At 41.7% G+C, this 12,799-nt stretch overlaps 1 protein-coding gene across 1 annotated transcript; it reads left to right on the top strand.

Moving 5' to 3' along the window:
- The first annotated feature begins 5,060 nt into the window (after window positions 1–5,060).
- On the top strand, window positions 5,061–5,354 carry LOC122743263 (60S ribosomal protein L37a-like). Its single transcript, XM_043988087.1, has one exon. It carries the CDS (start codon window positions 5,076–5,078, stop codon window positions 5,352–5,354), a length of 279 nt encoding a protein of 92 aa, XP_043844022.1. The 5' UTR covers window positions 5,061–5,075.
- Window positions 5,355–12,799: the final 7,445 nt, after the last annotated feature.

Here is a 12,799-nt window from a genome sequence, read left to right as displayed (position 1 = left end):
CCACAAAATTTGAATATTTTAAGTTGCAGAGAAGGTACCAGTGTCTACTTTGGTTGAGAAAGTAACCAGGAGCTCCTTCCTACCCTGATGAAATTATGGGTTCTGTGTGTGTATTTGTCTGTGTTTGCTCTGCATTCAAGTCGAGGTAGAAGAATAAGCCCCCATGCCTTATGATAATACAGATAAAATCTCATTTCAAAGAGTACCCCTATGGCTTCCAGTTTTATGTAATCAGGTTTTCTGCGTGTCAACCAATGACTTATACACAGATCTGGTCAAAAACAAGAGCTAATAACCTATGTGGATACTACTTGTCACGTCTCTATCCATTTAGCAGTCTATTCAACAACAAATTCTAAGTATTTGTGTCCAGGATTGTGGATGCAATAATGAAATAGCCACTCCTTGTTCTTAAGGAGCAGGGCAGGCTCAGGGAGATGTGGCATGTACGCAAGGAAGGACAAACACCCAGCCAGGCAAAGTACACCAGCCACTCTGATTGAGGGTGTTAAGCAAGTCTCAACCTCAAAATGAGATGTTTGGACTAGAACAGAGGTGTTAGCCCACAACACTCCAGAGTGCTGCCAAACCAGTGTAAAATATAATTGGGAAACATTTAACAAAATAAATACAATAAAACCTAATGTTACATTTTTAAAACAATATACAAGGATCCTTAAGTATGGATTAATGGTCTCCAGTCTCTGTTTGATACCATTGAACTAGATGATTTCTAAGGTCCTTTCAGCTCTAAATTCTATATTCCTATGACTTTTAACTCGGGGAAGGGAGGCTAATGTCAAAGAGGCATAGACACGTGTGTGTGTACATGTATAGATATTTGTCTATATGTGTATATACACATATATGACATAGGCTATATACATGCATAGGTACCTATACATACATAGAGCCTGAGCTGAACCTTCAGGCAACATCATAATACAATTGAATGAGTACTCAACTTGGAGTCACAGAATTTGAATATTGGGACTTGAACTGCCATGAGGTCCCTCTGATATTCAAAAGAAATCCCTGCTCTAAACATACCTGACAAGTGGTCCAGTTTGTGCTTGAAGACATCTGAGGAAGAAGGACCCACCACCACTTGAAGCATCCTGTTTCACTTTTAGATAGATGTTACTGTTAATATGAACTGGTTTCAGGGGCAGCTGGGTGGTGCAGTGGATAAAGCACCAGCCCTGGATTCAGAAGGACCTGAGTTCAAATCAGGCCTCAGACACTTGACACTTACTGTGTGAGCCTGGGCAAGTCACTTAACCCCCATTGCCCTGCCCCCCCCCCCAAAAAAATATATATATATAAGAACTGGTTTCAAATACAGCTCCGCCACTGACTACCTATGTGGCCTTGGGTAAGCCTCAACCTTTCAGTCTTAATTTCCTCATCTTTTAAATGAAGAGTTTGGCCTAAGTGGCCTCTAAGATCCTTCCCGTATCTTTGAAGAATGGAGCTAGGATCTTCACCAGGGAAAACGATTTCAAGAAGCCTAAATGGTGAAAATAGTTTCTAGGTGTGGAGAAACATATAAAGGGCAGATACAGAACAAGACTAAGGAGTAACCAGTCTAGTTTTGCTGGAACATGGAGTGTATAAGGTAAGTCAGAATGTCACATGTATATTACTATCCCCTTGAACACCCAAACTTCCAACTCCACAATCTCTCTCTATGCCTTTCTTCTAAACCTGTTCTTTGTCCTCACCACGATGTCTAATTCCTCCACCATTTGTTAGTCTCCCAGGTCTTGGTCCCTGCTCTACTTAACTTCCTCCCCAGTTTCAACCGTAGAGTAAACCATTTCAACTTTACATGTCTCCTTGTCTCCTTATCCTATCGACACTCATACCAAAATTCAACCTTGGATTACTTCCACCTCTGCACCTGTTCCCTAAGTGAACATAGCTAAAGAAATTTATGCAATGAGTCATTTGGATCCATGACAAAAATCTAATCTTAACTAGGTCCTCACAATAGCAAGACAATCCTTACACTTCTCCCTAACTTATTTTCTGTTGTACTTACCAGTGTTTGTGCCAAACTTTTTTTGTCAGTCAATCAATAAACTTTATTAGTAGGAGGCAATTGTTAATCATTGTGTCAGGCACTGTGCTAAAACTTTTTCTTTTTCTTTTTTTTTTTTTCGGGGCAATGAAGGTTAAGTGACTTGCCCAGGATCACATAGCTAGTAAGTGTCAAGTGTCTTAGGCCATATTTGAACTCAGGTCCTCCGGAATCCAGGGCCAGTGCTTTATCTACTTTGCCACCTAGCTGCCCCATGTGCTAAACTCTTAAGATCTTTCCTCTTCAAGCTTCCCATACCACCAGTCCCTGATGATAAGGTATCCCTCATCAATAAAGACCAACTCCACTATATGTATCCTTGATTCCATTCCCTCCTATCTTGCCCCCACTATTAGCTTCTCTCCATCTGTTGCTTTTTGTTTTTGGTTTTTTGCAGGGCAGTGGGGGTTAAGTGACTTGCCCAGGGTCACACGGCTAGTAAGTGTCAAGTGTCTGAGGTCGGATTTGAATTCAGGTACTCCGGAATCCAGGGCCAGTGCTTTATCTACTTTGCCACCTAGCTGCCCCATGTGCTAAACTCTTAAGATCTTTCCTCTTCAAGCTTCCCATACCACCAGTCCCTGATGATAAGGTGTCCCTCATCAATAAAGACCAACTCCACTATATGTATCCTTGATTCCATTCCCTCCTATCTTGCCCCCACTATTAGCTTCTCTCCATCTGTTGCTTTTTGTTTTTGGTTTTTTGCAGGGCAGTGGGGGTTAAGTGACTTGCCCAGGGTCACACGGCTAGTAAGTGTCAAGTGTGTCTGAGGTTGGATTTGAACTCAGGTACTCCGGAATCCAGGGCCGGTACTTTATCCACTGTGCCACCTAGCCGCCCTGCATCTATTGCTTGTTTTCCTGTAGTCTACAAACATGTCCAAGTCTCCCTATCCTTAAAAACCAACCCCTCACAAGATCCTACCATTATTGCCAGCTATTATCCTGTATCTTTGCTTCTCTTTTTTTGTTTGTTTGCGGGTCAGTGGGGGTTAAGTGACTTGCCCAGGGTCACACAGCTAGTAAGCGTCAAGTGTCTGAGGTCGGATTTGAACTCAGGTACTCCTGACTCCAGGGCCAGTGCTCTATCCACTGCACCAGCTAGCTGCCCCTGCTTCTCTTTTCCATTAAGTTTCTTGAGAAAGCTATCTGTCCATACATCAGTGCCATCACTTCCTTTCCCCTCACTATGCCTTCTACCATCTGACTTCTAACCTCATTACCCAACTAAAACTTCTCTCCAAAAATAACAATCATCTCTTCACTGCCAAATGCAATAATAAAAATTTCTTCTTGACCTCTACAGCATTAGACACTAATAAACACCTTCTCCTCCTGGATACTCGACACTGTTCTTAGTTTTCCTCCTAAATGTCTGACTACTTTTCCGTCTCCTTCCTTTGCTGGATCATCATCCATGTCATGTCCTCTAGATAGTGTGTATCCCAAGACTCTGTCCTGTGCTCTCCTTTCTCTACATTCTAACTTGATGACCTCATTGTCTCCCATGGATTTAATTCTCTCTCTTGAGCTCTAATTGTACATCTCTAGTTGCCTACTGGACATTTCAAACTTGATGTCATGTAGGTATCTCCATTAACTTGTTATTTTTCCTCCCAAACCCACCCTTCTTATGAATTTCCTATCCACTATCCTTCCAGTATCCCAGGTATTGAGATACTGGTACAAAGCCTTGAGCCTTTCTCCTCACTCTGCCTCACATCACATATCCAATCAGTTACCAAATCTTGCCATTACTACCTTCATAACATCTCTCACATATATCCCTTTCTTTCTATTCACCTAAAGGTGTTGTTGTTCATCCTTCATTTTTTTTTTTTTTTTAGTGAGGCAATTGGGGTTAAGTGACTTGCCCAGGGTCACACAGCTAGTTAAGTATTAAGTGTCTGAGGCTGCATTTGAATTCAGGTACTCCTGACTCCAGGGCCACTGCACCATCTAGCTGCCCCCATCCTTCATTTTTGAAAAGGGCCAATGACATCACAGGGTGATGTCTTGACTTGTGCATGAATTGCATAAGTTGTACAAAGGCAGAGTTGCACAGTTGTCAGCCTCGCTTTCTCTTCCAGAGTCACTGAAGTCCAGTGGCAAGATAAAAGTCAGGATGACTGGCAATGGGACCCAGGATGCAATGGATGACTATGGTGTCTTTGATATCAGAGCCAGCTCTAAGAGCTCCATAGCACCTGCTTCAGCCACTTCCATGGCTGTTGGAACAAATTATTCTCATACACCCATTCCACCAGGGGAAGTCTTCACATACTTCGGGTAGACAACACCCAAACTCACTGATTGGTTTTAGGCCACTTGGTTACTCTCAACCTGGTTTAAGCCCATCTGCCAACATGGTGTGGTCTCTGTGCATCATGCTACAGCTTCTTGGAGCCATACTGGGAGTTGGGTGAATCAGGTGGACACTAAAGGTGGATGAGAAGCCCTGAAAAGGGTTCTGCAAGCCCTCATACCAAAGGTTCTAGTCCTCCCTGAACACCTCATGCACCCCAGACATCACTAGCACCCTATTACTGACTTCATTCTCTTTTTTTCTATACTACTGCAATGGCATCCTAATTTTCCTCCCTAACTCAAGTCTTTCCTGGTCCATCCTCCAAGCAGCTGCTAAAGTGATTTTCCTAAAGTTTGGGTCTGATCATATTACTTTCTTACTCAATAAGTTTGTATGGGAGAATGGGCTAGGATATTGCTACCACCATGAAAGGTGTAAAGAGTTTCAAATATCAAACCAAGGAATCTTGGTTTGATCCTAGAGGCAATAGGGTGCCGCTAGAATTTAGACAAGGAAAATCACTGACAGTTGGATGGAGCACATCCTGGAGTGGAGAAAGGTTTGAGGAAGAGAGAGCAAAGAGGAAGCTATTGAAATAGTCTAGGCCACGGTTTCCGGCCCTGAAAGTGCGTGTACGCGCTCCCTTCTTTCCTCTTCAAGTTCCGGGCCCACGATTGGCAACATGGCTAAACGCACCAAGAAGGTCAGAATTGTTGGTAAATATGGAACACGTTATGGTGCATCCCTCAGAAAAATGGTGAAGAAAATTGAAATTAGCCAGCATGCCAAGTATACCTGCTCCTTCTGTGGCAAGACCAAAATGAAGAGACAGGCTGTGGGTATCTGGCATTCTGGATCCTGTATGAAAACAGTAGCTGGTGGTGCATGGACCTACAATACCACCTCTGCAGTTACAGTCAAATCTGCCATCAGAAGACTGAAGGAATTGAAGAACCAGTAAAATCTTCTCCCCATCACATATCTGTAACCCATAGTCCAACAATAAATGGGTTAATTTATGGAATTAAAAAAAAAAAGAAATAGTCTAGGCCAGTGGTTCTCAAATTGTGGTCTAGGAACCCCTGAGGGTTCCCAAGACCCTTTCAGGGTATCCATGAGGTCAAAACTTTTTATAATAATTTAAAGAAATTTTAATTTTCTAATATATTAAATACCAATAAATAACATGTACATAAACAAAAGTTTTTGGAGGGTCCTCAATAATTTTTAAGATTGTAAAGGGGTCCAGAGACCAAAAAGTTTGAGAACCACAGCTCTAGGAAAGAGGCAAAGAGGGCTTGAAGGTGCAGCTAGTTGCCACAATGGATAGAGCACCGGCCCTGCAGTCAGTGGGACCTGAATTCAAATCGAGGTTCAGACACTTACTAGCTGTGTGACTCTGGTCTAGTCACAACCCCAATTGCCTCCCCCCAAAAAATACAAAAAAAAAAGAGGGCTTGAACTGGAGCAATGACTAGGTAGGTAGAGAGATGGAGACCTCTTGCTAAAAATTGGGGAAATAGAAATGACAGCATTTGATTTTACTGTCCTTCATACATCATTCCACCTCTCAATTCCATTAGCAAATTACATACCTGATATGTATTCCCTCTTAGAGCACCTTGTTGTCTTCAAAACTCAGGGACAGAATAGGCTTTGTGAGAAGGCTGGTGAACGTAAGTGGAGATTAAGAAGGAATTGCCAAAGAAATAGGAAGAGGACCAGGAGAGCAGTCCTAAAAGGAGGGGCTCATTAGCAATGTTATAGGCTAATGAGAACTTGCAAGGCTCTTGGATTTGGCAGTGGAAGTGATTTGTGAGTGAGGCACTTCTATAGAATGGTGAGGAGCCTGGTTGCAGAGATAGAATTGTGCTTGGAGTAGGGAGGAAGGAAGAGGACTTGGTGAATGTAGAAAACTCATTTTAGAATTCTAGAAGCAAAGGGGAGATGTTGGGGGGGGTGATGGGATCAAAGGAAAGGTATTTTTTTTAGGACAGGAGACTTGAGTACGTAGGCCATGGGGAAGGAGCTAGTTAGGAAGGGAGAAATTGAAGACCTATGAGAGTGGAGATTGATTATTTTGTTTGATTTTTAAATTTTTATTCATAATTTGTTGTTTTTCAGGCATTTTCATTGTATCTGACTCTTTGTGAGTCCTTTTGGGGTTTTCTTGGCAACGGTAGCAAAATGGTTTGCCATTTCCTTCTCCAGCTCATTTTATAAATGAGGAAACTGAGACAAAGAGGGTGAAGTGACTTGCCTAGGGTCACACAGCTAGGAAGTGTTTGAGGCTGAATTTGAACTCAGGTCTTCCTGACTCAAGGCCCAGCACACTATTCATCGAGCCATCTAGCTGCCTGTTCATAGTTTAACAAAAAGTAAATAAAATTAACATTTCCATAGATATTGTAGAACAGAAGATTGTGCATAAAATTGTGGATCCATTGTGCAGAGCTTTCTACTTTTCCAGAATAACCTCAACCTCAACATGTAACTTTCACAACTGTCTGGTTTGTCTGAGATTCTTTTTGACCTTCTTACTATTCTTATCTAGGCTGGTGGGTGGGGGGATGTCAGGGAGATAAGGGGGGAACCATAGCCCTAGCCCCATCTCTTCTTCCTAGTAATTATCAATAGAGCAAGGTCCCAGAGGAGACAGGACCTTGAAACAAAGATGTTTTCCTTTTATAGTACTTGTGTTTGAAGAGGGGGAAGGGAACAAGCGTTTATATAGTGCCTATTCTGTGCTAAGCACTTGACAAATATTGTCTCATTTGATTTTCATAACAACCCTGGAAAATAAGTGCTGTTGAGGAAACTGAGGCAAATAGAAGTTAAGTGACTTGCCCAGAGTCACACAGGTAGTCATCATCTGAAGCCAGATTTGAACTCGGATTTTCTTGACTTCTGGTCCAGCATTCTCTCCAGTGCACCTTCTAGCTTCATCAAAATAAGCTAAATGTGCTTCATCTTTAGAATGATTTTCAAACTGCTTTCAGTTTTCTTTGGAAGAGTACTTTCTGGCTTTTTGCACTGGTCAAGGCTATGAACATGTAGGGTTAGAGGTAGTTCAAAGTGAAAAGAAATTACGCATGTAGCTGGCTATTTTATCAAGGGCTTAGATCTTGCAGGGCTGAACATCAGACCTGAATAATTACAAATAGCCAATTGATATTTATAGCCCTAAACCCCTTTACAAAGCACTGTCCTTTCCCGAACCTTTCCATTGTGTCAAGCGTTCCAATCCCCCTTTTACCAGTTCATTCAGCCAGACAATGAATATTTGTTCGGCATGCCAAGAATTGTGCTAGGAGACCGAAATGAAAGGGCCCCTGCTTTTAAGATCCTTACATTCTATCAGTGGCCCTGATAGCAAATACAGAGTATATGAGATCACTTTGGGTGCACGTGGCAGGAGGGCATTAATGTAGGGATTCAGCAAGGCTTTCAGGCCTTCAGCCTTCTGACGACAAGAGGGTCCTCAATACTTTTTTTTTTTTTTTGGTTAGGCAATTGGGGTTAAATGACTTGCCCAGGGTCACACAGCTAGTAAGTGTTAAGTGTCTGAGGCCGGATTTGAACTCAGGTCCTCCTGAATCCAGGGTCAGTGCTTTATCCACTGCGCCACCTAGCTGCCCCCTCGATACTTTTTAAGATTGTAAAAGGGCCCGGACACCAAAAAGTTTGAGAACCACTGCTAGAGGTGAAGAGGACTTGAAGGGGCAGCTAGTTGACTTTTTCAATGTATTGATCAGCTTTGCTGATTTTCTTAATCTTCTTTTTCTTTTTTCCCCCTTATTTTTTTTTTGGGGGGGGGGGAGGCAATGAGGGTTAAGTGACTTGCCCAGGGTCACACAGCTAGTAAGTGTCAAATGTCTGAGGCTGGATTTGAACTCAGGTCCTCCTGAATCCAGGGCCAGTGCTTTATCCACTGCACTACCTAGCTGCCCCCTAATCTTCTTTTTCTTGAAGTTTTATGGATTTGCTCTCTGGAAGTAGTGAAAAAGAGGGATGTTGAGAGAAATTATATTGATATAAATAAAACAAAAGATATCAACAATAATTCATTTTCAAAATATTCCATTATTTGTGTACTCCTATTTAAATTTTTTTAATTCTTTTAAACTTAAAGACAAAATGAGGGGCAGCTAGGTGATATAGTGGATAAAGCACTGGCCCTGGATTCAGGAGGACCAGAGTTCAAATCCAGCCTCAGACACTTGACACTTAGTAGCTGTGTGACCCTGGGCAAGTCACTTAACCCCAATTGCCCCACAAAAATAAAAAAGACAAAATGAGAAAAGGGAAAAAAAACTCCCATGTACATAGCAGAACATGAGAGGAATCAGTAGAAAACTATAAATTTCCATTTCATGAAAACCTATGTAATAAATTCTATCCATTGTTTTCAAAGTATTTTTTGTTTTATTTTCCCCCTGCCTCCTCAACCTAGAGAAGGCTAAATTAAATGTGAATATGTATACACATATATACATATATAGAAACATACATACATATACTCACATAGACATATATGTAAGACCATAGTATGCCTATTTCTATTTGTCATCTCTTTCTCTGGAGGTGGACAGCATCTTCCTTTATAGGTCCAATGTTTTTCTAAATCGACCAGCTCATCATTTCTTATACTACAGCAATATTCCAACACAATCATAAAGTTTCTCCCCAACTTTCTGCTTTCTTTCCAATCTTGGCTTTATTTATACAAAAAAAATTTTTATACAAGGAAATTTTAATTAAAAAAATCAAAATTATCCATTTCAAATCTCAACAATGCTCTCTCCTTATAATATAGTTTAAGCTCTGGTACTATTGGATCTCCTTCCTTTACATTTTTCCCCTTAGTTTCTTTGAAATTCTTTACCCCTTGTTCTCACAAATGGATTTTGTTATTCTTTTTTTCTAACTCTGTAAAACAATTGGGATGGCATTGAATAAACAGGTTAGCTAAAATTGTCATTTCTTATTACATTGGCTTTACTTCCCGTGAACAATGAATATTTCTCCAATTATTTAAATCCAACTTTATTTGTATAAAGAGTGTTTTATGTTTATGTTCATGTAGTTCCTGTGGCTGTTTTAGCAAGTATACTCTCAGGTATTTTCTTTCTTCTTTTTTTTTTTTGCAGGGCAGTGAGGGTTAAGTGACTTGCCTAGGGTCATACAGCTAGTAAGTGTCAAGTGTCTGAGACCAGATTTGAACCCCAGGTCCTCCTGAATCCAGGGCCGGTGCTTTATCCACTGTGCCACCTAGCTGCCCCTCCTCAGATATTTTCTACTGTCTAGTTATTTTAAATGGTCTAAAACAATACTGAATAATAGTGGGGACAGGTAGTAGTTTCCCCATTTTTCTTTTTTAATTAAATCTATATTGGGGCAGCTAGGTAGTACAGTGGATAGAGCACCTGAGTTCAAATCTATCCTCAGACACTTGACACTTACTCCTGTATGACCCTGGGCAAGTCACTTAACCCCAATTGCCTCACCAAAACAAACAAACAAATAAACAAATAGATAGATAAATAGATAAATAAATAAATCTATTTTAACTAACTTTGAGATCATGATTACTAACCCTGCTTTTTTTACATAATAAACTCTACTCCAGCCCTTTATTTTATCTCTGTGTATATCTCATTTTTATTGTATTTCTTGAAAGCAACCTATTGTTGAATTCATTTAATCTATCCTTGCTATCCATTTCTGTTTTATGGGTAAATTCTCTCATCCACATTCTAAGTTATAACTACTTGTGTATTTCCCTATTTTTCCTCACTATCCTTGACCTATTTTCCATTCCCCTCCTTGATAAGTCTATCTACTTCTACCCACTACCATGTTTTCTTATTCCTTAATCTGCTCCCCCCCCCAGAGTCCCTCCTTTATCCTATCCCCTTGCCCTCTTATTTCTTTATAAATTTAGAAAGCTTTTATACCCTTCTAGAAACATGTATTGTTCCCTCTTTAACCCATCTCTGATGAGAGTAAGGCTCTAGTACTACCAGCCCACTTGCTTCTTCTGTATCAATTCTTCCTTTCATGCCTCATTTGTATGAGACAATTACTCCTTTTTATCCCTCCTTAATGATATAGAAGTGTAGCCTTTGCATACTCATTTTAATTTTTAATTTTGTTTTTAGCAGCTTGTTATTGTAATCAAGTTCTAGTACTGAGGGATGGGGAATGATGCCCCAAACCTTAGGTCCTTCTTAACTGTTGTTTTCTGACCTCTGTCCCAGGGCCCAACCTTCAGCACTCCTCTCTCCAGCCCTAAAACATAGCTAGGGCCCCCAGCCACGCTGTCCAGCAAGCCTTCCTGCTCCCATGTTCCCAGTGGTGCTTCTAGTGGCTGTTAACCTCAACTGTCCTCTCTGCCCTCCCTGGCACTAAAACCAGGGACTCTGCTTTCCTGAAAGTGCCCACAGCCAGCAAGGTCCCTGTCCCTCTGCTACCACACTCACCAGGAGTGTGCTAACTCCTTCCCACCACAGCCTGGGGCCATGTCTAGTCAGCACAGTTGTGTTTGGCATCCCCGACAGTGGAAGGTCCTTCAATCTTCTACTCAGCCTTCTCATCCCAGATACTGTTTGGGAGGTGAAAGTTCCTGAGGCTGCCTCCCAACCCAGCCACCCAGCTCCTCAGGCCTCTTCCCCTGTATCACTATTTAGACACGACCCAATTAATACATCAATATCGTTTGATATAGGAGGCAGCTAGGTGGCCCAGTGGATAGAGCACAGGGCTTAGAGTCAGGAAGACATGAATTCAAATCTGGACTCAGATACTCACTAGCTGTGTGACCCCGGGCAAGTCACTTAACCTCTTTTCCTTGATACACTAGAGAAGTTAGTAACAAACCACTCCAGTATCTTTGCCAGGAAAACCCCATGGACATGGAGTCATGAAGAGTTGGATACAACTGAATAACAACAACAACAACACATTTTGATAAATTGCACTTCATTCCAATGTTTTGCTGCATTTAGATATGGTTATAGCAAAAGGACATAGCCATGTTAATACCTCACTTCTCTGAAAAAAGGCATAGCACAATTGTTAGCCTTAATTTGTCCTTTACACATAAAACCAGAATGAGATGTATGCTATATTTAGATGAAATTTGTAAAACATGCACGTCTGCCGTGCCAGTGATTTTCCACTGTAATGAGGCCTAGATGCCATTTAGCAATTCTGTGTCCTTATATCCCCCTTCCAAACATACTTTTACTCGTTTTTAGCAGGGTGGTGTGATGGGTCTATTCTCATAAACCAAAAGACAAGGTGGGGAAAAAAGGGACCTGGGTTTTCACAGTGAGCCCAAGTAGAGCAAGCAACCCTTGGATTGTCAAGCTGTTCTGAGGCCTGTGAGTCAGTCATCTTGGGTGACTGGGAGGTGTTGTCAAGCCTCTAACTGTATAACTCACCTGAATGGTAGCTAAGAAATGGACTGGGGAAAAGAGTTATTAAGAACCTTGCTATGGCCACAGGCATTTTTGATTCTAGGCTGTGGTCAAGGTAGGGGTGAGCCCTACTTATGTCCTGAATGTGACCCATATTCCCAAAGCTACAGCTTCAGCAGTTTTCCTTGGCTACTACCATTGCTGGCAATATCTCCTATTGTCTAATGTCCAACTGGGCCCAATTTCAAACTGGTTTTTTTTTTTAATACTTTGGAAATGTATATGTCAGAAGATGTAAGGGTATTCTTCCAGGTTGATAGAAGCAGCCCAGCTGTCTACAGTCCAAGTAGCAAAGAACATAGGCAGAGTTCCCTATTGCTCCTCATGATGCCTTGGCATTTTCTCTTAGGGTTTTTAAAAAAGAATTTTTTTTTTTAGTTTCCCTTGGAGCTGATGTCCTTGATTCTTCTCTCAAGGGAAAATAGGCACAGAAACTGTGGTTCTATTCTCTCCCTCCCTCACAGCCCCCAACTCTGTCAAGGTCAGCTGATTTCTGTGACCACTTTCCATTGGCCTCTTAATCTAGCATGAGCACCTGCAGGGAATTGCCCCAGGGACAGCTGTCCTTACCTCAACCCCCTCCCCACCACCACCTTATCTTCCCTCTCTGTAATTTTGGAACGGAGCCTTCTCTAACAGTCAGTGATGAATGGTACCCCACCACATATACACATCTTTTCCAAGGATCAGGTAAGCTGAGAACTTCATGCAGAATTCTATGGCTGTAGACAGCAGCAGAGCCTTAAGAAGGCTAACAGATGACCATGTCAGGGAAGCTAGGAAGAGGATTCATGCATTGGGGATGAGTTGGATGAGATGATCTCCAAGGTCCTGTTCAACTCTGTGGTTCTCATTCTATGCACACCCTTGGAATGCCTGGTTGGAAGCATTTCCTAAGCCAGCAATATCAGGGTGACAGCCAGAG

The sequence above is a fragment of the Dromiciops gliroides genome, chromosome 2 (genome assembly GCF_019393635.1).
Source record: "Dromiciops gliroides isolate mDroGli1 chromosome 2, mDroGli1.pri, whole genome shotgun sequence".
Taxonomy (NCBI): domain Eukaryota; kingdom Metazoa; phylum Chordata; class Mammalia; order Microbiotheria; family Microbiotheriidae; genus Dromiciops; species Dromiciops gliroides.
This window is presented reverse-complemented; position numbering and strand designations above follow the sequence as displayed.